Raw genomic sequence first — 21,727 nt, forward strand, 5'->3', positions numbered from 1 at the left:
TAGGGGCGGCTCTCTCGCTCTCTCGCTGCGCTCTGCCTCAACCACACACTCTCACTCACACTCTCACTCACCCTCTCTCTCACTCACCCTCTCTCTCGCTCTCTTTTAATCAATTTCTTTGCCAGTTAGCTCTGCAACTATGTTTGCTGATTAATTTTATTTATTTCATAAATTTCGCTCATTAAAACCGAGCTCTATTTGTTAGTCGCTCTCACTCTTCCTCTCCCTCTCTCTCTCCCTCTCTTTCTCTCTCGCTCTCCCTCCCTCAACACGCATCAACAAATCACAAAACAGGTTAGTTCCTACCTGAAGCTAGGCGGCCATTTGTAGCGCATTTATGATTTCCGCTTTTTTATGCCCCGTTTCACCTTCCCCGTCCGCAAGTCGTAAATTGTGCACCTTGTGTCCAGCTATTTTTTTTTTTGATCCCTCTGCTCGGGTTAAGCGCGCTGAGCCGCGCGCGTTTTCATTGAACAACCCAAATGCTCAATGGACGAATCCCCTTACTTAGGGGCAGCTCTTCGCAAAAGGGTTTCATTGAATAAACAGCTCTCTGAAGGGTTTCCAAAATTAGGTACATCGAAATCTCAGCGAAATACTTATATAATAGATTAATAATCTAATCCAAGGAGCGCATTTACATGCATTTTATGTGGCAATAAAAATTAATTATATATACAAAAATAAGCGAAAATATTATTTATTATTATTTGGAATTAATTGTTCTACATTTTATTTAAGTATTTTCAGCTGACTCTAAAGAGAAAATGAAATTGTTTTTTTTTGAATAGTTTAAAGATAACTTAAAGAAAATTATTAATGAAAAATATTTTCAGTAATAATTATTATTAAGAACAATGAATACCAATAATAATAATAATAATAATATTCTGACTAGCTGAAATTTATTTCAATATATTAAGAATCATAAATAATACTATTTTTATTAATAAATATTATTTTATATATTATTATTAATAATAATTAAATGTATACTAATAATAATAATAATGATAATAATAATGATAATAATAATAATATACTAATAATAATAATAATTATAATAATAATAATATTAAATGAAATATGCAGAATTTTCTTTGGATTTGATTTGATTTTCTTTGGATAATATTTACTTATAAACTATGCCATAATCCTTTTAATTCCTTTAAATAAAAAAATTATTAAGTCAAATATGTAATGAAAATAATATTATTATTATTAATATTATTATCAATATTAATATTATCACCATTATCATTATTATTATTAAGTGAAAATTGCAGGATTTGCTTCGGATTTGATTTGTTCTCCTTTGCCTAATGCTTACCTATAAACTATACTATAATATCTACAGATTCGATTCTATATTAAATGAGAGAGTGCTCCATTTTCATATCATCTGCACAGCTAGACTAATATGCTAATAAAAAACTTGAAAGCAGCAGGAACTTAACGCATTTTCAAAGCACTCGTCAGCCTCGTACTCGCCTCGGACTCGAGCCTAGCTGGATTTGATTGAGCCGGGCTTAGTCTGCCTAGTGTCTGCCTTATGCAATGACAACGCAGGTTGCATAACAACAAAAGGAGCAGCAGCCAAAGTGGCATATTAGCACTCAGGTCAGTTCAGGCATTCCAGAAAGTGATGCGGACAATGCGGCATTTGTGTACGTGGAACGCCGGCTGCTTAATTTGTCGAAAACTTACACAATTCCTTTGGCTGCGGCTTCTGTGGCCAAAACAAAGCCCGAAGCCAAAGGACGACAAAGAGAAGGACAATGCGGCACCTCGCTGGCCGCGTAGTTTCCCAAGAACTGTGAACAAGTACTCGAAGCGCAGTTGACCAAACTCATTAAGGTGCCAGATGTGTGACGCCACACTTCACACAGACAAGCGCGGCAGGACGCGGCAGGACGCGGCAGGACACTGGCTTAGGCTGGCCTGGCCTGGCCTGGCCAGGCCTGACTGATTAGCATAAACCAAAGGCGCTTAATCATATTTTCATAGGACGCGAACACGGCGCAGATTTCATTCAGAAATCCGATTGCACATTCGTTTAATATAGAGCTGAGCCTGAACCCTGCGAGCCCCTACCTGGCCCAAAGCGTTGCTAATCTTTGATCTAGTCGCGATTTGTGCAGCATCATCAGCGCACTTAGCGCACTCTCTCTCTCTCTCTGCCCTATACCCATTGTCCATTATCCCTTATCCGGCATCGAATCAGCGGCTCATTAGCCCAATCCAAACATGAACTGATCAATTTTGCCTGCTAATTGCAGACCTGCCTTGTAAATGTTGATATCTCGAGATGCCGTCTCCAAGATGGGACTCCAAAATCTTGAAGAATCAAGCAGAGGCTCGTAGGACTGTAGGTGACTGCGATGCACCTGGAAATATTGATCGAAAGTTGTATAAAAAACATTCAAAACAAAAGTTTCTGTGCGTTGAACCAGCAGGCGAGAAGTCGCTGGTTCAAATTCCGCAATTATCTGTTATTATACTTAATTATATGTTAGTTCACTTGTTTATTTAATTACTATTCAAAACTTGCTTGTAAAACATGTACAACAAGAATATCTGAGCGTCGAACTAGCTAGCGAGTGGTCGCCAGTTCAAATCGCGAAATGTTAAATTTTAATATTTAAGCATATATTCATTTGTATATTTAATTTATTATTATTTTTTGTCAAAACGTCTGAGCGTCGAACCAGCAAGCGAGAAGTCGCTAGTTCAAATCTCGCAATTTCATTTATTCATATTTATTTAATTATTGATTAGTTTGGTCAGAGATTAAATGAAAGACAGCCACAACAAAATCGACTGAGCGTTGAACTAGCAAACTAGAGGTCGCCAGTTCAAAGTACGCAATTTTCAAATATATATGTATGTGTTTCTTTAATTTATGGTTATTAAATATTCTAAAAATTATGAAATAAAAACAAGAGAAGTTTTTCAAATAAACTCTTACCAAAAATCGATTGCAATCTTTGAGTTTTGTTTCCTTGCCAGTTGAAATGCTGCTCCAGTTGGCTCAGACCTCCTCAAACTGCATCTGCATCCAGCTGCAGTTATTTGCGCGTGTGGCTCCAAGTCAATTGTCTGGGCCACTTCAGTGGGGCGCCACTCCATGGCAACCTCGAAAGCCATTTAACGCAAGTGTGAAATGACAAATTGAATCAAAGTCAAACTCAAACTCATTGAGGCCTGCACTTCAATGTAATTTCTAAATTAGCACATCAATGTGAATGAACACCCCCCCCCCCCCCCGCCCCTCTCTAATAGCCACCCTTTCAGAGAGTCCAACTCTCGCTCAAGGGACATGCGCAGCGCAGCTCAAATCTGATTGGCCCATGCGAGCAGCTCACACACACGCACACGCACACATTTGCCCGCAACGAGGTCATTATCGTGTTGCGCAAAAACCCCAGCCCACCATCTCCCCCTGCCCCTGCCCCTGCCCCTGCCCCTCCCCTTGAGCTGCGTGTAAACACATTGTGGCAATTCTCTCTGGTGCGTTGGCTGTGTTCACCTTTTAATAAGGTTAACTGCGACGACGACGACCCACAACACCCGCGACGACAATAGCTCAGATTGCAAGTATGTGTGTGTCTGTGTCTGTGTGTGTGTGTGTGTGTCTGTGTGTGTGTGTGTGTGCATGGGAGCTGCTGCTGGCAACATTTTTCTTAACCATTAAATCTAATATATCAAAGTAATAAAACGAATTTTGCAGCAAGTGTGTCTGCCTGTGTGTGTGTGTGTGTGAGGGAGTGTGCTGCTGTGTGTGTGTGTCTTCGCCACCTCCCCCCCCCCCTCCCCCACTCCCCCTTCCCCCTAAATATAATCCAACTAGAAACTTTTCGTCTACTTAGCGTCTGCCTTGCATTGTCTGCCGGCTGCCAGAGCAAAGGCTGAGCGCAGCCAAGTTTTTCGGGGGGGGGTTCGAGTTAAGGGTTCGTTATGGGGCGCATGGGGTTTTCAATTTTGATTTTTTCGCCCTTTGACTTTGAGCTAATTGTCTGCGTGTGTGTGTGTGTGTGTGTGTGTTAAATGGCTGCCGCTGACATTATGAGGCTGAGTTTGAGGCCTTAAAAGGGATTGACTTCTTAATTATAAACGTAAATAGAGGCAGGAAAGTGGAATATGCGCTTAAATGATATAAATAGATATTATATGATGTGACTTGGAATCTAATGAGTGTATATTAGTAGAGATAATCGTGTGGGCTGTATATATACCCTAACTATCATGTTATAGCCAAAGCTGCTGCTCGATTTTTGGCCAAATAACTGAATAATAGAAAAGAAGCCTTAAAAAATATGGTTTAGTTCAGATTGAAGATGAGTTTAACCAATAAATTGATATTTACATAAATTAGCTACGATCCACCGAAGCTCAAATACCCTAACAGACATATATTATAGAATGAAGCTTTCATAAAATATCTCAATATTTCTATGAGCTTCATATATGTATGTTAAAGAACTTCTATATTGTTGAGATTTTGAACAGGAGCCGAATAACGTTTCTTTTTGCTTTGGTCGAGAGATATTGAAAAACAAACAAACAAAAGTGCTCTAGTCGGATATGCACGACTAGCAGATACCCTGTAAACAGCGCCAAGCTGCCTTTCTAAATATTCCAGCTTTCTTCTATACACACATACTAACATACAATACACATACACGAACACAGCGAGGCACGCATCAACTGTGCTTCTTCTTTCCTTTCCTCACACTATCCATAACAAATGCATTCTTGAGTAACTTCGGTGTTTAAAGTCCGATCTTTATGAAACTTTCACAACTTAAATATAGCACAAAAAAGTCTGCATATACCAAAGCGCAAGGCTATATCCCTATAAATGAAACTCTTGCTTATTTTGTGCGAATTATGCGCATCTATTTAAAAAATGAAATACTTATAAGTTGTATATGCCAAAAAAAGAAGCTACATATCAAGTTTGGGCTTAACAGGGCTTATAATCTTCGAGTTATGCCTAAAAAACCAAGGCTTAAAATCGATATTTATCGATAAAATGGCAAAAAGAACGATGTATCGAGGGAAACTTCGATAAATTTATGCTGCCTATGATACAGTAGAATATAAATTTCCAATTCCACAACACAATTAATTACTTTACGAGCACCCTGTATTTGGTTAGTGGAATGTTTTAGAGGCTAACAAATGCATATTACAAATAGATTGCGCTGCCAGGAAATTTAATATATATATACGATAGATATAAATGAGGATTGAGCTGGCCAGCCCAACCGCAGCACACAGAGACGGAGACGGAGACGGAGATAGAGAGAAATTATGCAATATCCTTTGCTGCTTGTGGTCATAATCAAACAGACGGGGTAGACAAGTATCTATCTGGCTGAAACCAAGCGCTTGTTTGACATTTAGTTTCATAATTTAATATTCAGGCAGTGCACACAGCGGGCCTTAGGGGGGGGGGGGGGTTGGGGGGTGGTAAATGAAAGCTTCCGTTGGCCGGGCAGAGGCATCCTTTGGCCACGCCACGCCACACCGCAGACCGCATATAAATATCCTAGTCGAGCTGTGTCTTGCATTTTTCGGTTGACAATATTGAAACGTTTATTGTGCCCGGAAGGCCAGAAGGCCTGTTTCCAGACAGGAAGACGCAGCTAGACGCAGCTAACAGATGCGGGCCACAGAGATAGGATGAGAGACATGTTCTAGGTTTCTCGAGAAGCTGCGGAATCTGCATATGCTGGGCTAATCTGGAGCAAATTGACACCCAATTTAAAAATGTGCACACATGTGCCGAGAGTTTCCACACACACAATCTCTGGCCAAGATAAGCGCTAAATAGGCCACTTGAAAGACTTTGCCGACGAGCCGAGTTCAGTTCCAGCTAATTGTGCGTCCTCCCGAAGTCAGGCACATGTAGGATATGTGTGTATAGGGAATTCGTGGGAATTACCTGTGCCATTGTTGTGCACTTGAATTACATAAAAATTGTCCAGCTCGAACAATGGACAAAATGGCCAAATGGCTACCGAATCGAGCCCAAGTTTGAGGCCAACAAAGGACTCGAGAAATATGCAAAAGTGTAGCCAAAAACAAACAAAAACAAGCCAAGTGCCAGCAGCAAGGACAATAAGCCGAACCCAGCCCATTGCCCTTTGATGGCGTTTTTGTGTATGTGTGGGCGTGGCACGCCTGCGAACAAACAACAATTGTAATCAGACACCTTTGTGTGGCCCGTGTGAAGAAGCGTGCCCAGGCAAAAAACAAAAAAGGAGGAAAGCAGGAAAAACTCACAAAGAAAACTCAAACAAATTCTGTGAAAATTATATAGTTGAGCCTGTGGTCTTATGGCCAGATTGAAAGATTCACAGATTGATAGATTCACAGATTGATAGATTCACAGATTGATAGATTGACGGATTGACAGATTGAGCTGCGGGCAACAATTGAGAAATCAATTCACATTGGGAAAACAATCGCAAGTGTTGATGGGCCATGCAAATGAAATACTGATGAGAGTCGCATCAGTGCTTATTGCAGCCACAATTTCACTACATACCCCCCCCCCCTCCTCCCCTCCCTCCCTCCCCCATCCCTCCACAATACATCCCCTTCGTGTGTTGACTATGGGAAACTTGTTCAAAAATTTCATTAAAAACGGTTTTCATTGTTATTGTTGCTGCATCATAATGTGCGCATAATAAAATAAAAAGTGCACCACACACAGACACGGACACATAACCCCCCTCTCCCCTCTCCCTCCCCTCACATACCCTAACCCTCCGCCTGTTCCACGCCCCACCAAGCGGAAATGTAACACACAATTGGCACCCAAAAAAAAAACAGAAATGAACCAAAAAAGTTACAAAATGCAGCAAAAAAAATGCAAGTGCATTGAGCTGCATGACTATAAGATACCCTAGAAAATAGTTGCTGACATACATGAAGCGTGTAATCGCAGAAATTTCAGAGAGTTTTGGTTAGAACATGGGCAGAAATATGTATATCAACAAGTAAAAGCTGCTATAGTAGGGAGTGCCCGACTAGGAGTTACCCTGTACCTTCTTCTTCCAACACAGCTCACGCTGAAATGAAAGATTCTTGATCTATTTAAAATTTGGGGACTCTAGCTGTTAAGCCTTAAGAGATTTACTGAAAAATTGGGATTTCGATATCGATTTTTATCGAAAGTTATCGATTGTCGGACAAAAAAACCTCGTACTGGGCGGGTATTAAGAGGACCCCCGTTAAAGTCTTTCACTCCAATAAGTCACGAGATCGAGAAGTTTATATATAAGGACGGACAGATGGATAGACAGACGGATAGACAGACGGATAGGCAGATGGATAGATAGACGGATAAACAGGCGGATAAACAGGCGGATAGACAGACGAATAGACAGACGGACAGACAGACGGATAGACAGACGGATAGACGGACGGATAGACAGATGGATAAACAAATGGATAGACAGACGGATAGACAGATGGATAGACAGACGGATAGAAAGACGGATAGACAGAGGGATAAATAAATGGATAGACAGACGGATAGACAGACAGATAGAAAGACGGACAGACAGATGGGTAAACAGACGGATAAGCAGATAGTCGGATAGACAGACAGATAGACAGACGGATAGGCAGACGGACAGGGCTGGCTCGACTTGGCTGTTGATGCTGATCAGGAATATATATACTTTATGGGATCGAAGATGCTAACTTCCGACTGCTTTATACATTTCCTCAAATACATGATACCCTTTTTATCTATTTTCAATAGGTTCAGGGTTGAAAATTGAGAGTTTTCTTATAATAAGATTATTATTAACTGAGTTACAAGAAGAAATATGTTTAATTATAGGCCAAAATTTCTATTCATAATCCAAAAACATAATTATCTCCAACTATATCTATATTGTTTATGGACCCAGCGAGATTGTCTGCTGCCTGTAACAAACACTTGCACTAGTCTCTCATGCCCTTTATACCCTTTCGTGGAGGACATAATAAGAACTGGGCAACCAAATGCGGCAAGCAAAAAAAAAATTTTTAATATACCATGCAAAATTGCATTCAATTGCGTCTGCCAGTGTGCACATGTGTGTGTGTGCGAGTGTGTGTGTTTGTGTGTGTGTGTGTGAGAGTGTGCACAAGTGCTGTAAATTTCCTTATTTGCGCCGAAATCCCTACCCCGCCCCCTCCACCCCTCGAAAAAGGGGCAAAAATAATAGGGAAAAAAACTTGCACACAATTTAACTCAAACAAAAACGTTGCAGAAATGAAATTTGTTACATTTTTTGTTGTGTTTATTTATAGAAAATTGCGTTTAAAAGCGCTTAAATTTTCAGCATGTGCAAATAAGTCGTCATTTTTATTCATTTATGCAACAGCCACGCCCCCTACACAAGCCTCCCCCGCCCCCACACACTGAGCGAGTGCAATTTCTCGTTAGCTGCTTTTTGAGTTGGTTTTTTGTGCCTTTCTCTTCTTTTTTTTTGTTTTTTGGGTTTTGTTTGAGTTTTGGCCCGGGCCACGAAAATGAAAACTAAATGCAATAAACGTTTGCGCCTAAAAGCTGCAACAAAAAATCAACGTCCAGAGATTAGCACATATGCAGCACATGTGCACGCGTGTGTGTGCGTGTGTGTGGACGCCATTTTTTTTTTGGTTGTTGTTGCGTGGCTTTTGCCAGTTTAGCGTTCATTTAATCTTTGTCTGCCGCCGCTGTTGTTGCTTTTGTTTTGTTGTCTTCTTCCTGCTGCTGCTGCTGCTGCTTCTTCTTGCTCCTTTTTTGGCCGTCGCTTTGTTCTGCATTTAGCTGCGCCGCAATTTTGCGTTGCCTACTTTTGTGCGTTCCTTTTTTTCGCTCTACGAATTGTAATGAAATTTTTTTCGGTTTTTGTCAAAAAAAAAACCAAAAAAAAAAAAGAAGAAGAAGAGTCAGAAAAACGAAATATAGTCGGGCAAATTGTCAGCGAATTGCAAAAATCGAACAACGCATTGCTGCGAAATTTCATTTCAATGCAATTTGCCTGTAATTGTTTGGAAAACTGCGGTTGGCTTTGGTATTGGTAACCCCCCCGGCCCCGTCCCAGCTCCCTCCCAGCCCCTGCCCCTTCCCCACACACACGAATGTATGGTGCATATAAGGCAATGCATGTATGTGCCTTTAAATATGCATATCTATCAACAAGCGTACATCTTATCGGGTATAAATTGATTAATTGAAATAAAAGAGATACAAGGAACATGCAAGCAGGTTGCAAGCAGGTTGTAAGCAGGAAACAAGCAGCAAGAAGCTGACTGATAAGCTATAATAGTAAACAATAGAGTAAAGCGAACTATTTATAATAGACATTCCATAAGAGCTCCATAAAATTCTTTCTATAAATCTAAGACTTTGAGCTGAAGTATATGAAAACAGAATTTTAGGAACTGTAGCTAGTTCTCTGTTGTCAAAATGAACCAGTTCATTCGCGCAGCAGAACTACAAGTTTGGAGCTTGAACATAATCTGGTTAGTATATGGATGAACTATAAAAAAGCATTATTTGGCTTCAGGAACTATAACTAGTTCTCTGTTGTCTAGCTGAACCGGTTCATTCGACAAACTGAACTACGAGTTCTGAACTTGAATCTCTGGCTAGTATATGAAAGCAGTATAAATATAGTTATTCATATTATTCTCATTATTATTACTATGCTTAATATTATTATAATTATAAAATATACTAAAAAAAGTCATAATAAAAATACTAAATGTATCAAAGTAAACTTGTTTTAAGCAATTTGTATTTCTAAATTGAGACTGATTACGAAATAAAACCTCAATGGCATCACTTTAAAAGATGTTTCGCACAAAACCCCAACTAATCCTCAGATCCACAGATGGCAAACCCTTTCAAGCCCCGTTTGAAAGTGTGTGAACCCTGGCAGTTTTTCCCGGTTCACATTCATATTGGCCAGCCCCGAAATGTTCAAATTGCAAAAAATAACATGACCGCAGGCAACACGCTGAGGGTTGACACGAACGCGGACGCGAATGCGAATGCGGATGCCAAAGCCAATGGCTTTCATTTTTTATTATGTTTTTTTTCTTCTATTTTCTTCTTTTTGCGTGCTGCCGCTTAGCTAAGCCGCCGCCCACAGTCGCCCGCCCGGCAGCCTTTGGTCTGTCGTCTATATTGACACAACATGCCAATCCGACTTGGCAGGTGGCGACCTTGTGGCTGCGGCTTTGCGGGTGTCACAGGGCAGCAGCAGCTAGGCAGGGGGAGGGGGCGGCAGACAACGTTGCCATATCAACTGACAAAATAATTAATTTTATTCGAGTTTTTTTTCGAGTTAGCTGTTGACACACAGAGAGAGAGAGAGAGAGAGAGAGAGAGCGCGGCGCCAGTGCTGATAAATGCCAGCAGACGAATGTGTAGAGCAGAAGGAAGGGGTGGGGGAGGGGGGGGTGATAATTCGGGGTACGTGTGGGAGTTTTGGCATTTGCTTTGAAACGACACGCAACGCATACGCAATTAAATGCGCCTTACGCAGTGCGCAAAAAAACGGTAAAGAAAGCAAGAGAGAGAGAGTGAGAGAGCGAGAGAGTGGGAGAGCGAGAGAGCGAGAGCGCGCGTGTGAGCCACACTTGGCTTAAACGGGGCGTATACGCAGCACACGCCCACTTGGAAGTCGCAATTTCCAACTTGCTTGTAATTAGTTTTCGCCACAAGTTTTTTTCTGCACCCCCTCCCCCCTTCCCACACTCTCTCCGCAGCTTGACAAGAGTTTGCGCCCTTTTCTTTGCTCTTCACTTCTTTTGCTGCTTCTTTTTTGGCCTTTAGGTATTTTATTGAATTTTCTTTTCATTTGTTTGTTGATTTTTGGGATTTGCCGCATTTCGTATGCACAGCGGATAAACGGGGAGGGGGGGCGGGGGACGAACGGGCGGGCGGGCAGACAAATCTCTGCGAGTCTAGCAGCCAGTTGTTCTTCTTCTTCATCTTCTTCTTCTGGTTGTTGTTGTTGTTGTTGCTCTGCTTGGTCGCCTGTTTTTCCAATAAATTACTTTGTAATCAAGTGAATTCGAGTGCAACGAAAAGCTGAAGTGCGGGGTCGGAAATGTTGCAAGGACTTCACAAATGATGACTATAATTTGCAGCCGATATGCACAAGCTATTAAAATGTCCTTATTTGCAGTGCGTGGGGCGTGGGGGCGGGGAGGGAGGAGGGGGGGGAGGTAACGCCCAGACGAGACACAAATGTTGAAAATGCTAATAAAATGTTCGAATTTCGATTTTAGTTGCGAATTTCACAATGTTTCAGGACTTTAATTTGATGTGAGAGGAAAGTTAAAGCAATTTTCTCTGCAAAGAAAGTTTATGCCGGGCTTACTTAATTTAAGTAATGGAATCTTTTGTCAAGTAAGACTATTAAGTACAAAAGTACTTGAAGGAATTGTTTTGCTATGTTTTTTCAGCCTAATTGTGCTTGCTTAAGAACAAAATGAAAATGGATTAAGTTTGGAAAAGTTAACTTAAATTAAGCACGTAATATATTTAATTAATATTGTAATTAACCTCAAAATCTTAAGAAAGTTCTTATTAACGAACTGAAATTAAAAAGATACGTTTTTCTCGCTGTATAAATTAAGATTTTGGAAAGCAGAGCTCAAATTAAAGTATTTTTCAACTCCTTTATTTTAAAAGAGAGAAAAAAGCTAAAGCTTATTCGAATGAAGTATCAAGTTTCGGCCTTATATAAGCTAGCTACTCCCAACCCAACTGTACCCGGCATTACTTAGCTTACGCCCAGGCATTGGCCTTAAATCAATCGATGAATGTGCTTAAAGGAGAAGCCCCGCCTCCTGCTTAGGTTTAAGCCTTTTATGTTATATATTATATGGCATGCATAATGGCTAATACGCTTAACAAAGCCAAGAAATCAACAATAAAAACAAGTGACGACTGTAACCGACTGCGCAATACTCTATTAGCAGCATGGTAATAACTGTAAATCCGTTGGAAAAGGGTCGAATTGATGATGGACACAGTAACGGTCAAACTTTGGAGGAATGACTTTCAAACTGTGAAACTTATAGACCAGCAGTATCTAAAATCCAAGACTGTAAGAAGATAAGGTAAGATATCCCCCGTTTCACTTAGTTTACAGGGTATAACAGTCAACTGGCTGCGACAAAGTTTGCGCAGTGCATTAGTCGAGGGCGTTGCCATATTTGCCTATTGGTACTAGGCTACTCGGAAGGACCAAAAGGACCAAAAGGAACCAATGTTGCCATTGAGCAGCTCACATGCAGCTAAATGTGACAGCCAAGGACTTTTGTATATATGTATATATTTATATTTATTTACGTAATATGACTCTGTGAGTGAAATCTAATTGCTTGAATAAAAATTACATGGGCGAAACAATGCAAATAAAGAGCAGAAGAAGAAGAAGAACAGCAACTAAATGACTGTCAGTGGCAGATGCGGGCGCAATGATAGAATTAAAATTGGACTGCAAGAGTTGTAATTATGCTCAAATAAAAACAAAAAAGAAAACAAAAAAAAACGGCACAAGGGTATGCGCCCGCTGCGAGCCAGAGCGAGAGGGAGAGAGAGGCAAGTTTTGCTTATCTTAATGAAATAAAATAAATGCAGCGAGCAGAGCAGCTCAAGCAGGGGGAAGAAGAAGAAGAAGAAGGAAGAGAGAGGAGAGCAACAGCGTTGCCAGCTCAGCTCTTTGCTAGCTAAATTTGACAATCAGCCGAAATAAGTTGCAATTTCAAGCTGTTTTAGCTATTTTCTGGCAGCCCAATGACAAGTAATCGCAGGCTGAGCAAGCTAATTCCGCTATTTTTAGCTATTTTAAACATTAGTTACAGCTAAGGCAGTTGGCAGCACTAAGCAAGAGACGAGAGGGAGGTGGAGTAGGAACAGCAGCAGCAGGCAGCGGGCTGTGGTCGAAGAAGTGGGAGAAGTGAGAGAAGGGGGAGAAGGGGGAGTGGGGGGCAGCAGCAGCAGGTCGCCGGCTTCAGCCACAAGGACAAAAGCCACGTTGACATTATGGCTGTGTTTATGGCATTGTTTGTGGGCTTTGCCCCAGACTGTGCGCCACTCTACAGAGAGAGAGAGAGAGAGGGAGAGACGGAGAGAGATTGAGTGAGTGTGTGTGTGTGTGTGCATGCTGTTGATATTATATTACATTTTATAAATTACATTTTGTGCGCAGGCTAATGCACAACATAAAAAGCGAAACGTTGATTTTTGCCTTCACTTGCATGCAGCACATTTTTATACTCTGTAGGGTATGTAAAATGGGTATATTGATCTATATAAGACTTATGTACAGGCAGGTTAGTTAAAGGTGTATAGTATATAGGGAACGTCTTGCACATTTCTTCAAGTCACAGTTTGAGCATCTCTTACAGTTTTAGAGCGACCAAGCAGTCGCTTCTCCAACTGTTGAGCAGCTGCTGTTTAGTAGAGTATTGCGCAGTCGGTGACAGGAGATTTGTATTATTTGTAGCTGCTGCTGCTGTACATTAGCAGGTCGCCTGCAGTGAGTCCTTCGTCCTTCGCTCGAGTTTGACTTCAATTGCGCCACGGAAATGCATTAAGAAATTCAACTTTAGCCCACGCAGCTGCAGTGCACCAATCAGACCAACCCCTCCCCCCTCCCCCTGCCCCTGCCCCTATCCATCGCCGAGAATGCTTTTAATAGGCACTTGCATAATACACCCCCCTCCCCCCTCACGTTCCCGCCCTTCTAACTGGACAATGGCTTGGGGTGCAATTTCTATGGGCGTGAGCTAATGCGATGTCTAGCCAATATTTCGATTCCATATGCCATATTATTAGAATAGAGCAATAAACATATTAGAAAAGCGACTATTCGCTTAGTCTAAGCCAGGCTCATGTACAGTGAACACACTCTAGAGCGAACCCCTTTTCAGTTGCTTTATACAAAAAAGATGTTCGCTTAGAAGATATATATTAAAAAATTACAATTAAGAAAAGAAGCGAAAAAATACCAATAATTAATTATGCTTGTTATTTACACTTATTTTTCAGATTTTCGCATTAAATATATATATAGTTTATATAGAAAAAAAAACAACAAACTTTTCAATTTTGGTTCCGAAAAAATCTCGAATGTGTTCCAGATTTCTTGCGTCTACCATCAGAAAAGTTTGTTTGTGCGTTCTAGGGATAGTTCTTATACAAATTAAAGTTGTTTAAGAAATAGAGTCCCATAGAACGGAACGTTACATATGTAAGTGGAGTTTTTACTGTATGTTTAAATATATTCAAAAAAAAGTTGAAAAGTTCGGCTTCTACATTCTATAAATATTTCCTGTAATAAAGTCCAGTAGAAAGTTGCTTATAGACAGTTTTTACTGTATGTTCACATATATTGAATAAAATCAGAATAGAACGTTCCTTAAATGCAATTTTTACTGTAAGCTAGCATATGTTCCATAACATCTCGAATTTTTTCCATTTAAATTTTATCTTGAAGATATATATACATACAAAAGAAAAAAGTACGAGAGAACGTTCCACAATTGGGGTGTTCACTGTATGTTTGCATATATTTCATAAAATCTCGAATACTTTCTATAAACCTTGTTCCCATGCTAGAAAAGATTGTGATATTTTTTTGTAGAAATATAAATTGTAGAAAATAAAAATACAGTCCCAGAGAACGTTCCACAATCGTGGTGTTCACTGTATGTTTGCATATGTTTCATAAAATCTCGAATAGTTTCTAGAAATCTTGTGCTTCCGCTGGAAAAGTTTGTTTGCGCCTTCAAAGGATATTTTTTTGTAGAAACAAAAATTGTACAAAATAAAAATACAGTCCAATAGAACGTTCCACAATTGGGGTGTTCACTGTATGTTTACATATCTGCCAAAAAATCTCAAATTGTTTTCAGAACTTTTTGCATCTTCCGTTAGATAAGTTTCTGTAACATTTTTAGCCCAAATATAAATTGTACAAAATAAAAAAATACAGTCCCAGAGAACGTTCCACAATTGGGGTGTTCACTGTATGTTTACATGTGTATTTTATAAATCAATGCATAAAAAAAAAAAAGGAAACCAATTCAAATAACAGGCTAATGATATGAGAGCATTAATGCACCCAAAATGAACCCCCCTCCCCCCTCTCCCCCTCCCTAAGAGCAGACAACATTTATATGAATTTGTTGTATCAATTTGTTGTGTGTGTGTGTTTTTTTTTATGACAAATAATCCGCTTTCACAGCAATTGATGTCAGGTATTGAATCGACGCAAAATGAAAGTTAATACCCAACAACGGGACAATTGATTGAGGCACCTGATAAGCCAGCCGCGATAGGGCCAACTCCTTTATATATATATATATATTCCCTCTCTCTCTCTCTTTTTCGTGATTAAACATTTCATTTGATGTGGCTGTCGATAAGGCTAATGATCAGATATCATATTATGATTGTATTACACATATTTGGCTTTAATAATACGAGTGGAGAGTTTTTTCTTATCTGTTTCGATTTTGTATTAAATTAGTGTCATAAAAAAATGTGGCAGCAACTGTTGCAATTCCCACGGGTTTGGGCTCTTATCGCACCGGATTATTTACAATGCGGCATTAACAATTTATTAAACAATTTTATGGTGTTATCGTTGCGGCTCGCTGCATTACGCATACGCCGCGTCAGCCACGCCCCTCATTTCGCACACATTTCGCCTCATTTCACAACACATTTCGCACACTTGTTATGTAATTTCCGTTATGCATTTCCGCCCACACCACACTGCCACACCCCCTTTGGAAAAACCTGCGCGTAATTTGATTTATCAGCTGCAGTTTGGCAACATGCGCGACACTTCATTTCCGAATGACATTGAGTTGAGCTCATCAATTGGCCACTCTTTTGGGTCATTCCCAGTTTCGATATCAACTGCAAAACACAAAACTTTTAACTGAGCGTAAATTTATGTTTGAACTTTCAATTGTCAACTGCATTTGTTAGATTTATCTGTAGTTGAGCTCATCAACTGGCCACTCTTTTGGGTCATTCCCAGTTTCGATATCAACTGCAAAACACAAAACTTTTAACTGAGCGTAAATTTTCGCTTAAACTTTCAATTGTAAGCTGCATTTGTTAGATTTATCTGTAGAATAAGTTGTATTCATATTTTTTCATAGAAGTTGTTCCAGTAAAATGACAAATAAAACGAATTCGAAAGAAAACGGGAATGCGTTAAGCCTTTAAATGTATTTAGTTGCATAATTTTAGGCGCACTTTAGATATTTATTTCACAGCCTACTTTTGAGCAACTCATGAACCTTCTGTTTTGTATCAAAAGAAATAACAGAAGTAAGAACTGAGTAGCTTCGGGTTAGGCTAATGCCAGAAGAATCTTATCTAATTCCCTATTAGAAGAAACTTTTTGGTATTTAAGACTTTGAAAAACCGCCTCAAGAATTGGAAATTGATGGGAGACAGAATCAAGCAGACTCTCTTCTGGGTTGACTTACCAGTTAAACTGTTCTGTCTCTTCCCTGTCTCTGTCTCTTCTCTGTCTCTTCTCTTCTTTTTCTCTTCTCTGACTCTTCTCTGTCTCTTCTGTGACTCTTCTCTGTCTCTTCTATGACTATTCTCTTTTCTTCTCTAGCTTCTCTCTGTCCCTGCTCTCTGTGATAATTAAAGCAAGACTTTTGTTCTATATAACAAGCATTATAGAGTATTCTGCTCGTAGTCTTCTGTTCCGGAAACTATCTTCGCGATCTCCAGTTAAAACACCTGAAGGATGTTCTGTTTAAAGAACAATCTACAAAAGAATCAGCATTGATTTTAACAACTAGAATAATATTAATAAAAATAATAGAAATATAATAATAATTAAAAAAAAATAGACTTCCTTAAGAGTTGAATCGTGTTCAGCTCACAAATCACATCTCACAACGTTTTCTCTCCAATTCCGATTCCGCGATTTCCATTCTCAGAATGAGCTGCAATTGTTGCGCAATTTATTGTAGCCTACTTATTGGCGCTGGGCGCAATTTGTTATCCTCGCCTCGCCTCGCCTCGCATTGTTCCGCATTGGAGCCTGGCTGCGAAATTGGCTTCAATTATGCGCAGCATTATGAAATTATGAAAGTAAGTAGCTGCCTTTGCTTCAGCTTCAGCTTCAGCTGTGGCAGCTGCTTTCGCTTTGGCCAAATGTAATTGCCGCAATTTGTTGCATTCGCAGTTGCAGTCGCTAATAACGTTTATTAAAACCACACATAAACACCCCCGCCCCCGCCCCCGCCCCCGCCCCAGCTCGCTTGAGGGCCATTAACAATAAGCCAGGCATGGCTGAATGTTGCATGCAGCAGAATGTGGCATGCGGCATGTTGCATATGTGTTACGTTGGCAAATTATGCAAATCCTTGTGAAGCACATTAATGACAATTAATCGCTGCAAATTAAAATGATGACAATGCGCCAGATATGCCACAAAGATTTATGCCACTCCCCCTCCTCCCCCCTCCCCCCCTTTCATGCACAATTAAATGGTAATTTATGAGCTAAGCCATCTCAGCCGGATAGTTGATAAAGTGTTCGCCATTCAGGCGTCCCAAGTCGCGCTCCTCCTGCGCCTGGCGCCGCTCCTCGTGCCGCCCGTCCAGACCCACGCCAATGCTCTCTATAAATTTCGCAGAGCGATATCCATTTTTCTAGAAAAAACAACATTTTAGATACTCTACATAAGAGCTTTAACGACTGAGTCAAGCGACTCGCACCTCGTAGTATATGGAACGCGCCTTTTTGCCCGCCTCCGGATCGAAATTCCAATCGGTGCGGACGTGTGTTACGGGTTCTCCGGCGACATTGTTCTGCAGCGTCTCGCTGATGAGACGCAGAATAAATCCATCAGCCATCAGCAGGGTGCACTGCAAAAGAAAGAGTATCAGTACAAAGAGTATAAAGTGGAAGAGTATGCTCTTTCTAATCTTACAGCAACCATAGCTCAGTCGAAACTGAAATGGATTGATGGATTTGAGCTTTAAATTAGATAACACTAGTTTAGGTTGTAATGCATATCATATCCCCAGAATGTGGGGTGCTATCAAGAAAGTGAACGATTCTGGTTCTACAATAACTTAGCGGGAGTCTACATACCAAATTTGATGTCTCTAGCTTCTATATTCCTCGAGCTATGCTTAAAAAACAGCATTACGAAATTCATATAAAACTGAAGGTATTAAAAAAGTAGAAGATTCTAGGTCTGTGTATACTTAACAAGAGTCCACATACCAAATTTTGATGTCTCTAGCTCCTATAATCCTCGAGTTATGCTTCGAAATTCATATAAAAATTAAGTTATCCAAAAAGTGTAATATTGTGGGCCTGTGTGTACTTAACGAGAGTCTACATACCAAATTTTGTGTCTCTAGCTCTTATATTCCTCGAGTTATTCTCAAAAAACAGTATATCGATAACAATTCTTATCGATATTATTGGAACGATGCAAGTTATCGATAACTTAAAACAAACCTGATCTGCGCAAACAATATGAAAAGCTCTCATAGTTTTTGAGACCTTAAAAAACCGTTTTTTCCATATGCTTTGTGTTGGGGTATAATATAACAATGTCTTCTTCTGCCTCTGGCAATGCACTTGAAAAGATTAATCGAGGTATGACTGTTTTTATGAATTGTTCAGTCAGGTAAACACTACTCAAGGCCCTTGTCGTATTGTCGTCTTTTGAATATTGCGCCACATTATTGATCAAAGTCTAGCGTTAACTTTCGTTTTCAAGGGATTTGAGTCACGGTTTGAATATTTTGCAGCTGCGACTTGTCTTACACCTTAATTTCGGCTCTCTCTCTCTCTCACTTACCGCAAACAAAAACAAAAATCTCAATTGCAACATTTTCTGTGGCTTTTGAGTTTTATTTGGTTTATTTTTTTGATTACTTGAAGCGCGGCCCGTGCGAGTCACTGGACCATTGATCACTAAAACCGAAACCGAAACCGAAACCGAGACTAAAAGCTCAGAAATCGCGCGCAGTTGCATAAAACGCAGCCAAGCGCCAACGCAAATATCGCACGAATAGCAAAGAAATAAATAAGAAATATCGAAAAAGATACGAACAGAAATACTCGTACATCTTGTTTGGCAAACAAAACAAACGCCCAGAAGTTGCAGAGCTGTGCGAATAACAGACGGACAGTGCTGACAGCTTAGCTACTTTCCAGCTAAATTTGGCTGCTTTAAAATTGAGATTCTCAACTAATTTGACTATTTAAGCGAAGCTGTTAATTGCCCATGTTAAGTTATAGTCAGAGCGTATGACTATTCGGCTGGAAATGCCGTGTTACGTATCCCTGCAAGCTAATATTAGCTATTTCTAGCTATTTATACTATAGTACTCAGCTACAGCTGACAACACTGTTAACTAACAGACATAAGCAGTTCATTACTGAGAGCGGCAGCGCGAGAGAGAGAGAGAGCGCGCATAAATATATGTTCAATAAAGCACAACAACAACAACAACGAATAGAGTTTGGTAAGAAAAGCATATTTAAACTTTGTTTATCTATGGCCCAATTTATGAGTGCAACACAATATAACAAATTGGATAATTGAGGCTGCATTGAACCCTGGCTTTGAGCGCGACCTTGAGTTCAAAACTTTAAGTACTCTACAACAATTATTGTCGCGCATTTGTGTGCGTTTTAATGGCACATTTTAATGGCAGACCAAATTTGTGTTTACGGCAGACGGAACTAAATTGTGGCCAAAGGTTAGTGGCACCGGGCTTAAAAGACAAATAAATAAAAGTCGGTATAAATACGCGTCGCAGTCAAAGAAAGTGCGCCAGACTTCAATAGAGGAAAGAAACAAAAAACAAACAAACAAAAAATAGCACAAGTCACAAAGAAAGACATAAAAAAAACACAAACTGGTTGAACGCATTATCATTGCAGAAGTTACATAATGGCTTCGTCATCATCATCATCACCATCATCAGCCTCATCATGAAGATCATCATGCAGAGACAGCAAACCAGAAAGAGCCAAAGACAATTTGGCCTCAATTCCGTTACAGTTTTTTGCGCTGCATTTTAACAGCTGTGCAAAGCCGCTCTCTTTCACGCCCTCTCCCAGTCGCTCTCGCGCGCGCTTTCCCGCTCTCTCGAAAAGCTACGTGCCTGGCTTCACGTCAGCGAATTAAGCTATAAGTTGCGCTTGCCGCTAGAAATGCAGTCAAAAGCTTTTATTAAACTTCCGGCTGCTGTTGTTGCCGCAGCTGCCGTCAAGGAAGCGCTTCAACAGTGTTATTTAACAGTGTCAGGACTTTCACTTTCATTGAGCGCTGTTAAGAGCGCACATATTAGATCAGAAGAAGATTTCAAGCAGACTTTGCTAAGCTTTCCGGCTGAGCTTTTAAGCTTTCGAGCGGGCGCTCTGCAACGCTCGCTGGCTTCAGACTGGAATTCAGTTACCAAACAAAACGCGCGCGGTCAACAACACAACTCGCGCGTTGCGGCGACAAATTACCGTTAGCGTTAAAAACGTGCCCAGCCAATCAGTTGATTTGGATATTCACAAAATTTGTGGCCATGGCAAATTTAAATACACTGCTGCTGCCTGTAAGTCTTGAGAGAGTGCGCGCTCGTCGTGCATTTCACTCGCCGCTGTTGTTGACCCCATCAATTAACATGGCCAAAGCAAAAGCCGCGCGCTGACACAATTTCCGTGTGCCGCCTGCGCGAAAGTCGCACCAAAAAGAAAAGTGTCTGCACGAAAATGTGACTGGAATTCACAATGAGCATTGATGTTGTTGCTTTGCACTCATTGGTCAGCGCAGCGACACATTTTGAATTGATGTCGCGCCAATATTTGTAATCCGCGCACGGCCCTCGCCAGAGAGCGAGAGAGAGAGAGAGACCTTGAAATGTGCCCATTGCCCAATTCCGCAAACGATCGTGTTGCGGCTTTTCCGCTCTCTCTCTCTCTTGCAAGTTGACCAATTGAAGAGCTTACAAAATGTGTCATAATCTCAAAGCTGCGCTCAGGTTGGCCACTTGTTTTCGCTTTGTTGTTGCTGTTGTCGCTTTGCATTGCATAATCGTGGCCAATAACCGTTGTTAACTCATGCAAGACTTGGGCCAAATTACATGTGCATTTATTACTACTTTTATGTGCCTGACACACTGAACTAATGAGCCGGCTTTACTTTTCACTTGTTCACACAATAATTGCAAAACAAAACCTATTATCTTTCTTTTTCAGCTCATTTTACTAATTGTTGCATTTGTCGCGCACACATCCTACGCCACGGTGCAGCCGCGCGCGCCCAACTTCCAGTACTTTGAACGGTAAATGGCATTATATACAAATCAAAAACTTATTTATAAACAAATTCATCGAAACAGGCCCAAATATCGTTATCCGTACTATGATGAAAATGGCAAGGGAAAATTGCTATATGGCTATGGCGGACCGGATTTATACCAATACAAAACCTATACACCCCTGGAGGGCATACATTAAGCAGCTTTAAATATACATACACATCTATTTGTTTTTAATTGTTAATGAATTGTACTTACTAATTTATAAAAACTTAAACTAAACGCATTTGAAAATAAAACAATGTGCGCGCCAAAGTGGCAGCATTCAAAACTAGATGGCGCTGCGCCGTGTTGCTTTAATGGGCGAATGGCACAGTTGAGCTGTGAATGG

General features: G+C 40.4%; 2 protein-coding genes across 2 annotated transcripts; one reads left to right on the forward strand and one right to left on the reverse strand.

The window, feature by feature from the left end:
- Nucleotides 1–17,301: 17,301 nt before the first annotated feature.
- On the reverse strand, nt 17,302–19,090 carry LOC135435687 (uncharacterized). Its single transcript, XM_064692850.1, has 3 exons — nt 18,876–19,090; nt 17,776–17,925; nt 17,302–17,709 (listed from the first exon to the last, which is right to left on the reverse strand). The coding sequence occupies exons 1-3, from the start codon at nt 19,050–19,052 to the stop codon at nt 17,560–17,562; spliced, it is 477 nt and encodes a 158-aa protein (XP_064548920.1). The 5' UTR covers nt 19,053–19,090; the 3' UTR covers nt 17,302–17,559.
- Nucleotides 19,091–20,473: 1,383 nt separating this feature from the next.
- On the forward strand, nt 20,474–21,670 carry LOC135435684 (uncharacterized). Its single transcript, XM_064692847.1, has 3 exons — nt 20,474–20,631; nt 21,275–21,360; nt 21,418–21,670. The coding sequence occupies exons 1-3, from the start codon at nt 20,602–20,604 to the stop codon at nt 21,533–21,535; spliced, it is 234 nt and encodes a 77-aa protein (XP_064548917.1). The 5' UTR covers nt 20,474–20,601; the 3' UTR covers nt 21,536–21,670.
- The last annotated feature ends 57 nt before the right edge of the window (nt 21,671–21,727 follow it).

This window comes from Drosophila montana, unplaced genomic scaffold (genome assembly GCF_035044405.1).
Source record: "Drosophila montana isolate Dmon_TW-CO22-7 unplaced genomic scaffold, ASM3504440v1 contig_3657_1, whole genome shotgun sequence".
Taxonomy (NCBI): domain Eukaryota; kingdom Metazoa; phylum Arthropoda; class Insecta; order Diptera; family Drosophilidae; genus Drosophila; species Drosophila montana.

Bases quoted from the DNA above. Each gene is read 5' to 3' on its own strand.
- LOC135435687 (XM_064692850.1), bottom strand. From the start codon at position 19,052: ATGCAACTGCGCGCGATTTCTGAGCTTTTAGTCTCGGTTTCGGTTTCG. The intron at 17,926-18,875 runs GTAAGTGAGAGA...TTTCTTTTGCAG, and splicing joins GATTTTTGTTTTTGTTTGCG to TGCACCCTGCTGATGGCTGA. The intron at 17,710-17,775 runs GTGCGAGTCGCT...TGTTTTTTCTAG, and splicing joins CGCGTTCCATATACTACGAG to AAAAATGGATATCGCTCTGC.
- LOC135435684 (XM_064692847.1), top strand. From the start codon at position 20,602: ATGGCAAATTTAAATACACTGCTGCTGCCT. The intron at 20,632-21,274 runs GTAAGTCTTGAG...TTTCTTTTTCAG, and splicing joins TAAATACACTGCTGCTGCCT to CTCATTTTACTAATTGTTGC. The intron at 21,361-21,417 runs GTAAATGGCATT...TCATCGAAACAG, and splicing joins AACTTCCAGTACTTTGAACG to GCCCAAATATCGTTATCCGT.